Here is a 14,395-nt window from a genome sequence, read left to right as displayed (position 1 = left end):
CATTCCTCACTGGAGAACATGCTGTAGTTCTGCTGGATTTGGCTTGGGAAAGACACTGCCTTTATCATTCATATTGCTTGTATTGTTTTCCGTGGGAACTGGGTATGTAGACTTTTGTTCGTTCTGTTTCTGTCTGATATGGACACAGTAGTCTGGCATAAGGCACGGGGGTTTTAGGAATGTCTGGGATTGGGATTTGGGTACAGTCAGAAGGGATGGATTCAGGTTGTAGTGGGGCTTTGGGTATGGGAGTCTCTGCAACCACCACAGCCAGAAGAACAACAATCCATGGGAGGGAAGAAGGTAGTCTGACTCTGAGTAGTTTATTTAAGCACAGAAAAATTTGTTGAACAATTTCTGTTGATAAACTGTATCCTGTAGGCACAATAAAGCTTAAGACATGACTATACCAGAACTCTTTATAAGGTACATGTGACATCTTCCATAAAGATGGATTCTATAGATTGACAGCTCATGATGAAGATCTGGTAGAAGATCCAGTGTAGTCTTTGATACTAAGATAGCTCAAAGGTCACCAGGCTGTTAGCCATATTCAATCCCAGACCTCTGGATGGGAAAGAGTTAATACATCATTCTCTTTGATAGGACAATCCTATGTGTTTAGCATTCCTAGTTCCCCTAGTGCTTGTCTGTGACCACAAGGATCTCTGTGTCTCCCACAGCTGAGGGGAGAACCTGGATTTGTGTGTGATATGTGCATCCCGGCCTGAGCTAGAGGTTGATGACAGTGTTAGTGGAGCTCACCAGGGCAATGGGTGTGGAGCCCAGGCTGGATCTGAGGAAGGGGGAGGGTATGCAGAGAGTAGGATTAGGCAGACCCACCAGGCTAGACCGCAACACAAGGTATTCAGGAAAGGTTTGGGCCTAGAGATTTGAGCTTGCATGGAAAAGATGAAATCAGCAGATTACAGTGGGCAGGGACAGAATTTATTTATTATTTATTCATTCATTTGAGACAGGGCATCACTATTCTGTAGTGCTAGCTGTCCTGGAAGTTACTATGTAGACCAGGCTGGCCTTGAATTCACAGAGATCCATGTAGCTCTGCTTCCCAAGTGCTGGGATTAAAGGCATGTGCCACCACATCCAGATAAAGGCAGAAACTTTTCAAAGATATTTTCTGTTATTGTTATTTTGAATGAATGTGTATTTTCCTCTCCATGATTACTATTAAAATATTCTTTAATTTTTATTTTACATGTCGAGATGCTTTGACTCCATATATGTATGTATATCACGGGTGAACAGTGACCACAGAGGTCTGAAGAGGACATCAGGTTCTGTGGAGCTGGAGTTACAGGTGGTTGTGAGATGTCATGGAGATGCTGGGGACCTAACCTGGTCCTCTCCAAGAACAACCAGTGCTTGTCACTTGTGAGCCTGCGTTCCGGATTCACCCTCACTATTTTAAATATTTAATTTTGTTTTCTTTGGTATTTTTTCTGTCCTTAAAATACCTTTACACTAGTTATCCAATTCCTTCTCCCCAATTGCAGTCTTTTTTTAGACCTTAAATTTTTCTTCTTTATTTTTTATTCTATTTTTTCATTTTTATTTCTTTGTCTTGTAATTAATATTACCTTTAAATTTTGTGGCTCATTCTACAAAGATGTTAGTCATTTCTTTTCTCTTGTTAGTGTTCTTTTTACTTAGTTTTTTCTCATTTTTACAAGCTTTGCTCTTATTTGTAGTGATTATTGTTTGCCTTCTTGGAATGTGATCCTGCAATCCCAGGTCAACAATTTGAACACATGACATATATATTTACATCCTTTGTTCATGTTCATTTTCTCAAACACCAGGATGAACAACTGCTGTTTATTATTTACAAACACCAGAGACTGGTGTCTCTGGGCTCTCTCAATGCAGCTTTCCTAGAACTTGAAAATCTTCCTCGCCTCTTCAATTTGTTTTGCATTAACGGGAAGCTTTCTCTGGCTGCCAGGCTGTAGGAACTTCTTCACATTGGGCAGGCTGCTGAGTCTGCTCTTCAGGGCCTGTAATTCAGAAAACACAGCCTGAGAGTCAGAACGGCTTATGTGGACAGTCAAAAAAACTCTGTGCCCCTCCTGGAACACGACCAACTACATCCTTACAACAGCTCCAGTGTAGACATGAGAAGAATGATAAAACCATGAGCTGAAACCATAGTTCAGATAATGTTCCTTAATATCTCCTTTGACATCCAATTACCTTCTCCTCAGGTCCCTGACACACCCTGTAGGTCTGGTTTTGTGGTGCAGAGCACAGAGCACTGTGTCTCTCAGGTGTGAAAGCAGAGACTACCAAAGAAAACTGAAGACATGAAAAACTGAGTTGGAAATGGACAGAGAAAATCTCAGTCTAAGCAGGAGCAACTCACAGCCAGTTTTCACACCTGGAGAAAAGGATGGGGTCCCTGGGGGGGGTGGAGGTCGGCATGGTGGGGGCTGTGGAGAGGGAAGCACAGTGTTGAGTAGTCAGAGCTGAGGAAGGGGATCAGCATGACAGAGACCTGCTCAGACAAAAATGTGCAAAGACAGGACACATGAAACGAAGATGAAGGCCAGAAGCATCCTGCAAAAAACAGGGCTCCAGGGAAACTCTTGCATCTTACTCATGCCAAAAGACAAAATATTCTTCTTGGAGTACCAGCCTCCAGTTTCCATACACAAAAGATAATTTTCCTGCCTGAAACCAGGTTCTAGTAGCTCAGTTTGGAGGCCTGACGATGGGCCCTAGGAAGACCACAGGCCACCATTATATTCTCGGGGCATGTGTGTGCGGCTGCCTCTCTGAGGTGATCTCACCTTCAGCAGGGGGAAAGGGGCCAGAAGGCTGGAGTCAAACTCTTCAATATAGAGGAGAAGTTCCAGCAGGTGAATGTCCACCCTGGTCAGCCTGTTGCCAACAAGGTAGTCTTGTCCATGGCTCTTCAACACCTGCAGAATTAAAGGAGACAGATTATGAACATGGAGTTGGGCAGGGACCACTGACTTTTCCCAAGTCCCCCAAGGGGTCGCTCTGCCTCTGCCTGGCAGGGATAGAAGTGCAGACATTTCTCTAGGCCTATGATACAAGAGGGAGAGGGAGAAGTCAGGTGTGCGACCTCCTCTTTAAACCTCGGTGACCTTTCTCTGCCATTGCCAATTCCTATGGCCTTCACTCCATCCACCTTTCTGTATATTTTCCACATATGGTAAGGGCTTAGCCTTGACACATCATGGTTCTTCCCCTTATTTTAAGCCGATGGGACACTGGAATGTCAGGACATTCCTCTCCCTTTCCTCTGTTAAATCTCTCTTGTGCAGAGGCTCCATCTGCAGGGAGCATCAGTCACCAGAGAACATCCCGTGTCTGCTTTCTCCTTTGTCTGCTCTCCTGGGATCTCTGGAATCTGAAGTACACCTGTCTGAACTACAGCACACCCTCCCCTTTACAGCATTGGCTCTGACTGCCAACCTTCACTGTGTCATGATTAACATGCTGAATTGCACAGGGTGAACTGAGTTGGAGTCTGTAAGTAGCATTGTACTGATAACACATGAATGTTGACAGATGAGCATGCCAACACCATATGGTGCTAATCTTGCTATCTGATTGGTAGCTATGTATTTATTTAACATTTATTTCAACATTTCTGGTTGTGTGAAGATTGGATAATAATACTGTCTTAGTTACATTCATATGGCATTTACTTAAATATCCCAGAAATATGAAAATCACAGACAACCACAAGGAAAAGCTATTCTTAAATCATGAGCTACAAGTAAAGAACTATAAAAGGCATTGTGGTCACCTTCTCACACTGTACATGTCTACAGAGAAAAATATAATTAGCACATCCAGAAACAAAAGGAAGCCAGGCACGGTGGCACACACATTTAATCCCGGCACTCAAGAGGCTGAGGCAGGTGGATCTTTGTGAGCTCAAGACCAGTCCACAAGGAGAGTTCCAGAAGAGCCAGAGCTACATAATAGAGAGACCCTGTTTAAAAAAAAAAAAAAAAAGGAAAAAAGAAGAAAAACTAAAATACAAAAGGCAGCATCAAATGTTCTCAGTACATAGTTCATTGTGTGCATGGAGGTTATAAATCTCATACCCCGGATGCTGTAAGCGGTGATGGCTGGACATTATGTCTTAGGAGACAGGGCCTTGATTTTAGAGGGCTGTGTGAGGACCTGATGGCCCTAAAACCCTCCCACAGAGTAGAGACAGCCATGAGTGAACTTTCAGTGAAAGGATGAAAAATAAGGTGATGCTATGTAACATGGGGGTCACAGTCAGGTCTCTCAGGAATGTGTAGGATGCCCTTATCCTCTAGGATCATAGCTCTGTTCTTATCTTTTACTTGACAGAAGATCAAGTATTTATGAAGTGTTCTTGATCTTCCTCCAAAGAGAAGCCCTGACTAAGAGAGGCACTCCATGTCACTGACACGCCTTCATTTGCTGAGTGTGCACGGCTCTCCTCCCAAGCCCTGCATCTGTGACCCCAATTACGGCGGGTTAGTTTTCCTTAACATCTCTTCATCATCTTCCTCTTCTCCACCCTCCATCCCTGTCCTTGTTCAGGTACTTCTCCTCTGTCTTTGAAGCACTATCATATTCTCCCGACAGCCAGTCACTCTCTGGCCTCCTGTGTGATGTGACAGAATATTTCCCCATCTGTGTTTTTCTTAGTTTCCTCTGGCATTGAAGCCCATTGTGTTCTGCAGGATCTGGGTCCATCTCTGGTGTGGCTCAGCCTTCCACAGATCAAATTCTGGTTGTGGCCATGAACCCTGTTGCATACTGACCCCTAGATTGGGATGACCATGCAGGGCTCCTTCACAGACCATTTTCCACAGTGCCCTGTGGGGCAGGGGGCTGCACAGAGAGGCTCATGGAAGGTCAGCACTGCAGCAACCTTTCTCTCCCAGACTCTACCTTTCTCTTGTCCTTGGAACTCAGTGTCCCCTGACTTCAAAGAGCCTACTTACTTTTTCAAAGGCAGGCAAGTACCGGTTTTTGGTCCTGTCTTTTACCAAGGAAATCTTGGCTTCTTTTTGGTCCGGGGGACATACAACCAGGTGCATGATCATTTCAGTCAGATCTACAATACCCTCTGAATACATGTCAATCCTGAAAGACAAAATTATCCAAATGGTCAAGGGTTTTCAGGGATTTACTATTTTACATTTTAATCTACAAACCTGAGAAATTTACACTGAAATGTGGTTGCAAGCTTATTCACCTCTAGTGGGTTATTATCTTTTATATTTAACAGATATATTAACTTTCCTTCTAGGATATCCTGTCGGTTCAGATACACTTTTCGAATTTTTTTTACACACATGGCCCATCCCAAGGACAAAGAGCATCACTAGCATTCCAGAAGATAACCATCATCGTCTACAGCTCTCTCTCTCTCTCTCTCTCTCTCTCTCTCTCTCTCTGTCTCTGTCTCTGTCTCTGTCTCTCTGTCTCTGTCTCTGTCTCTCTCTCTCTTTCTCTCTGACATAATTTGTTCTCAACAACCCTGCTCAGAAACTCAGAGCTAACACTCTGCCTCCCATGTAAGCTCAACACAGAGCCCTGGTTGAAGCACCAGATGCATCTCTGTGCATGTCTCCTTCTGCTGCATGGTCCAGAATCATTCTTGGTCAGTGTTAGAAGTTCTCCAGTCATTTCTCATGAAGAACATCTGTATGTCCTCCACACACTGCTCCTAGACTCTGGCCTTGTTAACATTTGTCAAGACTTGTCTATTTCTTTATTCAGTTGGCCCACAGCACAGCACAGGACCCATGTGTTCCCTTGTTTAAGCTGTATTTCACACAGCGCTTTTGGAAAAGAGTTTTGTTGTCACATTTTCACAAACTACCATTGCTGGCCCCCGAAAAGGTGGTATTCTGTGTTTCCCTGCATCTGTAGCGGTCTAAGCATGTTAACATCCTCCAATGTTAGAAGAGTTTGATCCTCACTCCCTTCAAACCTCTAATCCTGCCCCTGTGGCAGCTGCTCCAGAAGGTGCTGACCCATTTCCTTTCTTATCCACGGGGAGGACAGGAACGTTTCCTTTGGAATGAACCGTGGAGCATGTGCCCTGTTGTCTGCTTACTTCACGTAATGCAGTGTCCCCACTTGACCTTTGTCTGCCCCCCTCAGCACTTCAGATATTTTCATGGCTAAAATTATAAGTTGTGCTCCTCTTTCCTCTATTATTGAATATCTGGGGTGAGTCCACCATGAGAAAATTATAAATAATGTTGTTAGGTGTATTTCTATACAAGCACTATTAAAGCCGAGTCTCTCTTTGCATGGACATATGTTTCCCACACAGGTGTTGCTGGCTAGCACCACATTTAGCTCTCTGAGCAACTACAATACTCATACACAGTGGTTTATGAATGAAGGACTTTGTCATGTTACAGTGAGTCCCAGCATTGGTGGTACAGTCAGCCTGGCTGCTTTAGTTCTGAATTAAATGCTTTAGGTACTCTTGGTCCTTGGGAACCGGTCTATCTAGCCTCATTGAGTTGACCAGGCCATAGAACTTGCTGACAATTCAGGTCTTGCTCTGCACTATTTTCACTCCTGGGATGTGGGAAGCAGCTCCTTCCCCCTTCCCTCCCTAGGACTCCTCCTCTAGCCTCAAGCCCTGTGTCCTTTGTCCTAAGCTGTTGGCTGAGGTCCAGTCACTGAAGCCTTGAGCACCTGGAGTCCTGACTCCACCATGCTCAGGGCCCTTGGAACATCATGTTTGCAACTCTGTCCCCATGCTGTGCTGGCAACATCATCCTCTGCTGCAGTCACACTCAGCTGAACCCACCCCAGCAGCTCTTCCCTCTCCTCCATGGACTCTTCCTACTTAGTCTAAGTGTTCATATCCATCACCAGCCTGCTCCTAGACTCAAAGCCTGCCACTCTCTTGCTCATTGATGGAGACACCAATTCCTTCCTTCGTTTTCCTTGGAGTGATAACAGGAAATGTACCGTACAGGGCTCTCTCCTTCACGTCCTTGCCGTAGAGGTCGTATTTGGTGGCGATGTAATTGAGAATGGCTCTGGTCTGCACCAGCATCATCCCGTCAATCTCCACCAGGGGCACTTGCTCAAACATCAGTTTCCCTTCTTTGAAAGAAGAAAGGCAAAAGGTCTGTTCAAGTCTCACTTCTCAGGAACAGAAAAGTTGTATTGAAATGTCTGATCATGTAAAGGAAAGATAAGTGATTGGCAGCCAGTCTGTAATGAAAATCCCATGTACTTTTAGCTCCTGCTTCCTCTTTGTCTCATGATCTTCTGTTGGCTTTTGAGCTTCTCTTATTCACTGTTAATTCCTATCCAGATGCATATTACATCTCTCATGCATGTTTTTATGTTCAATTCTTGTCTCTGGATACATTTGAGAAGTTAGGAGGGAGAGCAGAGGGCCACCATGCAAATAGAGCTATGTAGGGAGTTTGGAAGTCTAGTTATCTTCAAGACATAAGGTGTATGACAGTTTCCTATGTAGTGAGCCACTGATTCCTCCAGTCTGTATTTGTGGGGTGATAGTAACTCATCAGTAGCTGTAATGAAAATGCTTAAGAAAATTATCCCAGCTGTTTGTCCACCCATGATTTAATCAATGGCCATGTACCTGTGTGGTTATTGGGCATTGTGGGTGAAAATAATGATGGTAGAAGTGAATGAAAGTGAGCCTGAATGAAATAGCTCACTCTGATGTGCAGAAATAGTAAGAAAACATTTATTTACCAGTCACCAGTCGAATTTTTGGAAAAACTAACTTCCTCACTCTAATCATCGTTTCCATTTTCAGAGCACTCAAGGAAACCCACCACCTACATCATATCACTCTGCCATTCTTGACTATTCCCACCCACTACCCACTACCCACTACCCACTACCCACTACCCACCAACATCACCTTCTGGTAAACCTTCTACTAGGCACCACATTGAACACATATGGATACTTGGTGTTACCTTTTCTTAACTTTTCCAAGTCTTCTGGACATTCTATAAACTTCTCTTCAAACTGAAGACAGAAAAAGTAAATGCATTTTCATTAGCTCATTCTGTGTTGTTGTAGACTTTTGAACTTGAGTGGTCTGTGTCTGGTAGTACATCTGCAGAAGTTAAAACTTGCAGTAGACACGAAGGAGTCTGAACCTGGCCACTTGGAAATTCAGATTAGATCCATCAACAAAAGAGTGTTCACCATAACAAAGCTGCTCGTTCTTGTAGTGTTCCTCCTCCCTGACCAAACTATGTCCATGCTTAAGTCCTAAAAAGAGAGTGTTCTCACTGGAGGACCAGCACTGGGAAATGGACTGTTGAGGTTCTGAACTCTCAGCAAAGCCTGTTAACTTCAGTGATAACAGAATAGAACTTTTTGTGTCTTCATAATGGCACAAGGTATGGTCCCGGTATACCTGTTTTTTTTTTCTTCAGGATTTAGTTTTACTAATTTTAAATGTATGTGTGTGTGTGTGGGTGGGGGGGGTCTTATGCATGTAAAAACACCCATCTAGAGGTCAGAGATCATGGAAGCCAGAGGTTACGATTCAGTTGGATATGGGGTGATAAACAGTTTTAACTGTCATATGTGAATGCTGGGAACCATAGTACATTGTATGTGCAATAAGAACTCTAAACAACCAAGCTATTACTCTAGCCCCACATCAAACTTGCTTACATTGTGGGGCTGTTACTGTATTTTTTAAATAGTTATTTGTTTTATGTATACGTATTAATATATTTTTGTGTGAAGATACACATACCCAATGAAAACCCACTCTGGCCTTTTACATGGGTTCCTGGGATCCGAACCCATGTGGCTTAATCTTTAGTCACCCAGCCATCTCTCCAGCCTTCTAGAGTAATAAGCCACTCTCTTCCTCTCACGGTTTAAAGAAACTTTTCAATCATGAAAGGCTGAAAATCAGCTGCTTCTTTACTTGGCGAGGCAGTTTGCGGATGACTCCGTAACCGCCCGGACTGAACTGATGGGAATGAAATGTGAGTGTCGACAACTTGCACAGCTTTCAGAGAGCTGCAGAGAGTGCTGATGTCATCACAGAGGGTGGCTGAACTGTGATGGGGTTGGTGGGTGTGAGGGTGATGAGGTCAATGGGCGGCCTGTGGGCACATTGAGTCTGGAAGGTGTGAGCCAGGGTCTCTAATAGCCCCTGCCCACTGCCTTCTCAGTCACTCTGGGACACGGAACAGGAAGGCGTCTATGCAGATGCCCCACCCCCTCTTCCTGTACTGAATCAGCAGTCCAGTGGCTTAGAACATATCCCTGAGCCGCAAAGCTGGCATACAGACACTGGCGCCCAATTATTCAATTATTTAAAGCATTCCTCCCGGACTGGCATAGTGTGTCTCGGTTCTTATGCACCCCTTCATTCAGAAAGGATCCAACTGAAGCCCTCCCTATTCCTTTAGGAATGGATGTGTGATTCCATAGCTGAGGTAAACACGTTGCCATGACATGGAGGGAAGACACCAAAGCAGCCTTCACAGGACAGCACTTCATCCTTCAAGCCTCCTGAAGTCAAGATCTCAGGGAGTGCCCCTGACTTCCTCTCAGGAAATGCCAACTACTGAGCTGCCCTGATGTGAACTGGGTAGTGTTTTTCCCAGTGACACCTCTAGAGGGCAGCACTAAAGCCTACCAGAACTTTCTGCTCTAAAACTGGAAAGGAAAACATTTAACCTCAGAATGCTGCTTCCACACCTCACTTGGGCCACTCACACACTTAGGTGAAAGCTCACAGACATGGGGGCCACCTGAAGATGGGGCCTCTGTTTTATTCACCACCTACCCTTCCAACCAGGCCTGGGCCTGGCATTTGATAGTCTCTACAAACTGATTACTGAGTATTGATCTGCTTTGACAGGAGGGCTGTTACTGCCTTCTGTGTCAAGTTTCCCATTTGTGGTGTATACCTTTAATTTAAATCTATTAAGCTTCTCTTGTATAATTTACCCTTTTAACATTTTTTGTATTATAGGAGTATAGTGGGAGGCAGTGTAAGTGCCCATGGAGATCAGAGGCACGGGAACCCTCTGAGGCTGGGGTAACAGGCAGTTGTGAGCAGCCCGTGTGGGTCCTCTGCAAGAACATTATTGGATTTTGACCACTGAGACATCACTTCGGTCTCCTGTCCCCTCTAAACCATTTTTATCATGGAAATTCCTGGGTCTGTGCTGTAAAACTGCACACAAGTTGCAAAGAGCCTCCATCCATCAATCGCCAGCTCCAACAACCACCAGGTAAAGTCACCCTGTTCACCTTGTGCCCATCTTCTCTGTGACTCTGACCTTAATGTCAGAGCTGAGGTGTCACATGTCCCTCTCACAAACACCTCACCGTGAACCTCCAAATGTAAGTACTCTTTTTCCCCCCTTTGAGTTTTTCGAAACAGGATTTTTCTTTGTAATATACCTGGCTGTCCTGAAACTTGCTCTGTTGACCAGGCTAGCCTTGAACTCACAGAGATACGCCTGCCTTTGCCTCCTGAGTGCAGGGACTAGGGTGGAGTGCCACCACTGTCCGGCATAAGTACACTTTTTAAAAGGACAGTGTCACACCAAAATCACAGTCTCTTTCCATAAAATGCAATAATCAATTAATATTTCCTAATAGTCAATATTCAAGTTTTATTTCTATATGTCTCTTCTTGTAACTTGATTCAGCTCAAAAGAGCAACAAACCACATAGGTATTTGATTTTTTTCTCCTGAAAACATCTTTTAATGTGAATGTATTCTTTGGTAGAGAGCATAATAAGATTTTCATTTGTTCAAATCTATCTATCTCCTCTTCATTATCATTTTTTTGTGGGGTTGGTGTTCACATTCTATGGGGAGCACCAGGGAAGGGGGGCTCTTCCACTGCAAGAGGACAGGTTCTTCAGCCATGCCAGCTTTGGACCCTGAGCGTCGTGGTGGTGTCTGGGCACACTGGGCATGCTCCCATTATCTCCCACAGGCACTGGGTAGTTACAGCATGTGGCCTGGTTGATCAAGGTGTCATACTTGGTTTAGGGACTGACTGTGGGCATAATTATAGTCCCAGCCTTCTTAGTGTTGGCAGTGCCATGGGCACCAAGATGACTACCATTTATGGCAAAAATGTTTACAGTTTTCCTGGTGTGGAGTCTCTCAGCTTAGAGAAGTATTTTAAACTTATCTTAGGTCTGGTTCCAGAAGCACAATGCACAACCTACCTCCACCCCTGCTGCAGCCAGTAGCCACCTGATGCATTCCATTCGGCCTCGGCCATTGAAGTAATGAAGCACGGGCTTCCCAGCCATGGCAGCAACTGTGGTTTCACTAACTGTGAAGGAAAAGCAAAGAGATCAATCCCAGGGAGACTGTGCTTTGGGATGTGTTTAATAACACAACATGAGAGGAGGGAAGTCTGCCTTCTTCATGGGCAGCTTCCAGGGGGCGCAGGAAGGTCTTATTGACTAATTTCTCACCCATCAGTGACCACAAACCTGCAATTGCACCAAACAGGTCTCAGCTGGCCATGTGCCTTCTCTTTGAGGACATAAACGGAGCAGCCCGGATCCTAGAGTGATGAAGGACTGGAAGCCTGTTGACCTTGGACAGCAGAGCCATCACAGAGGGGATGAGACAAAGTCCCTTCCCAGTCCTTTGGCTCCTGGGCTGCTCAGTTCAGAAGATGTCGATGGCTTGGTGTGACCCTGGCTGTGCCAAATCCTAGCTCCCCCAGGAGAAGGGCTCATCTCTTGGTTGCAGTTCTGTTTCCCACTGAACACTGGATCTTGTTCTATGTTCAGAAGAGAGCGGTTGATGCAGTAATACCACGTGATGGGCAGTTGGTCATTGAAACTTTACTTCATCTCCACAAAGTTATTGGTGAGGAGCTGTCCCTGTCATATGTTTGCAGGAGAGAGGCTGTCCATACAGTTCCATGACGAGGAGACCCTGGAGAGCGCAGCTCAGTTCCTGCACAGTGAGCAGGTGTGTGTGTGTGTGTGTGTGTGTGTGTGTGTGTGTGTGTCTGTCTGTCTGTCTGTCTGTCTGTCTGTCTGTCGGTGCACATGGGTGCAGTGACTGCAAAGGCCAGAAGAAGACATCAGATCCTCTAGAGCTGGTGGGCTCTGTCTACTGGGTCAGTATCACCAGGCCTCAGCAACATTCTTACCCCTCAGATGTCGGCCTCCCTGCCCTCAGTTTACACTTGCTGCTCATGGGCACCTCACAGTTTCCTATAGGACTTTATAACACTCTGTTCTTTTTTGTCTTTGCTTTTCTTTGTTTTCTCCATGAACTCTAGTTTGCTCTGCACAGCGTCTGTACTGGGGACTTCACAGGGACTCTGAGAGTCTGAGGCTTTCAAAGACTTTCATCCTATCTTCCCTGGGTTGCAGCCATTCTTCAGCATCACTTGCCTTGCAGCCATATAGTGACTTACACCTTAAAAAACGACATCTCTGCTGAGCTGTGTGGCTCTCCCTTTAATCTCCCTGTTTTAGAGCTGCACAAGTTAAGGGTCCACTATGGAATTTTTCCATATCCGTGATGAATGCTTTGAACCTTAGCATAGGATTGGCCACAGCTTGATATCAGAGTTTGTATTTAACTTCATTCTTCTACAGACTCATTTCTTCCTGCCATGTCTTCTTACAGGATTTTAAACTGTTTTCTGGTCTCCCGTTCATTCCCTCCTTCACACATCTGTGATCACGGAGGAAATAAGCAGACAGCTGCTCCCTGGTACATGATGGAAGGCTCAGTCCACAGTCCTCAGATCTCCCGGGGCTCAATAGTTAGTCACACTTTTCTTTTCCATTTGCTTTCTTGGGCTTACCATTTTAACAGAGGTTGTGTTGGGCAATTAAATATTAAGATAGTAATAAAGTAACAAATCCTAAGTGTGAAACCTGCTACTCTGCTATTTAAACAGAATTATCAAAGCAATCAGAATCCACACGACAGACAAATGTGGTAGAAAACCCAATTGGGGAAGTGCTTTGGGAGGGTGGTCTGGGAGAGTCTGGGTAAATTTAAGTTCTCACCTGAGAGCAATCTGCAAGTTCTCTGTGAGATCGGCACATGCAATTCAAGGGAAGAACGCTATTGATCTTAGGTTTCCCTGAGAGGACAGTCCAGGTCTACTCCTCACTATCCTGAATCCCATTATTTAGAGTCCCTTGCAAATACATTAAACCCCACCCTTCGGCTCAGTGACTCTGAAGGAGGAGGAGGTGGGAGGAGGGAACAGAGAGAGAAGCAGAAGGGAAAAAGGAGGAGTAGGAGACGAGGGAAGGAATAGAAGAAGAGAAGACTGAAAACCAGGATGAGGAAGGAGGGAGAAGGGATGGAGGAGGGGAAGGGTGGAGGGAGGGACAATAGAAAGAGAGAAGGAAAAGAGGAGAAATAGCTTGCTACTCGATGTTGAGTCACAAAATATTTCACATGAGCCAGAGTCAAACAGGTAAAATCAATGGAAATGGGGAGTGAATATGATCAAAGTATATAACATACATGAGTGGAAATTACATAATAAAACCAGCTGTTCTGTGCAATTAATGCATAATAAATAAAGCACTGAAAAGCTACTTTCCAGTGATGCAGAAATGAGAACATGTCACACAGGTTATAAAAGAGAGAACTGGCCGGGCGGTGGTGGTGCACGCCTTTAATCCCAGCACTCGGGAGGCAGAGGCCGGCGGATCTCTGTGAGTTCAAGGCCAGCCTGGGCTACCAAGTGAGTTCCAGGAAAGGCGCAAAGCTACACAGAGAAACCCTGTCTCGAAAAACCAAAAAAAAAAAAAAAAAAAAAAAAGAGAGAGAGAACTGACCTAGTGAGAGTCCAGGCTTCCTCTCCACTCAGCTCCCCAACTGCAGCTCCAGATGACTGTGCAAGCTCCTTTAATAAGGTAACCATTCTTACCAAGAAGGTGGGGACCAATAGGGAACAGCCACTCCCATGGACTCCCACAGAGTTCAAGATTCCAGAGTTTCATAACAGACTAGAAATGAGACAAATCAGGGGGAGGCTCACAAGCCACCACCCTTTCCTGAAGAGCCAGAGTCCTTTAACGGATCCGTTGGTTTAATGCTTATGTGTCTCTAAATAACGTGTCATCCATGCTCCTGTGAACAACCCTAATGAAACACATTGGTCAAGAAAAGAAGAAACAAAGGAAGGCAGACCGCACTAGAAGCATTAATGGAATCACAGAGTCAAGCCACAGAACCCTCAGCTATAATAACAAAATGTGACTTTACACTACTGACTGTGGGGGATAGTTTGTTAAGTAGCCTTAAATTACAGAATTAAAACATTGTCCCAAATTCAAGGCTAACTGAAGTACAGGTTACACTGGTCCCTGTTTATTTATCTAATGATCAAGCTAATATCCTGTA

General features: G+C 44.8%; 1 protein-coding gene across 1 annotated transcript; it reads right to left on the bottom strand.

Moving 5' to 3' along the window:
- Window positions 1-304: 304 nt before the first annotated feature.
- On the bottom strand, window positions 305-13,880 carry LOC128104486 (glutathione S-transferase alpha-1). The gene is made up of 7 exons (XM_052729428.1): window positions 13,828-13,880; window positions 11,221-11,330; window positions 7,971-8,022; window positions 6,984-7,116; window positions 4,983-5,124; window positions 2,811-2,942; window positions 305-2,018 (listed from the first exon to the last, which is right to left on the bottom strand). Exons 2-7 carry the CDS (start codon window positions 11,305-11,307, stop codon window positions 1,896-1,898), a joined length of 669 nt encoding a protein of 222 aa, XP_052585388.1. The 5' UTR covers window positions 11,308-11,330; window positions 13,828-13,880; the 3' UTR covers window positions 305-1,895.
- Between the last annotated feature and the right edge of the window lie 515 nt (window positions 13,881-14,395).

This window comes from Peromyscus californicus, unplaced genomic scaffold (assembly GCF_007827085.1).
Source record: "Peromyscus californicus insignis strain IS unplaced genomic scaffold, ASM782708v3 Scaffold_11__1_contigs__length_118956290, whole genome shotgun sequence".
NCBI classification, from domain to species: domain Eukaryota; kingdom Metazoa; phylum Chordata; class Mammalia; order Rodentia; family Cricetidae; genus Peromyscus; species Peromyscus californicus.
This window is presented reverse-complemented; position numbering and strand designations above follow the sequence as displayed.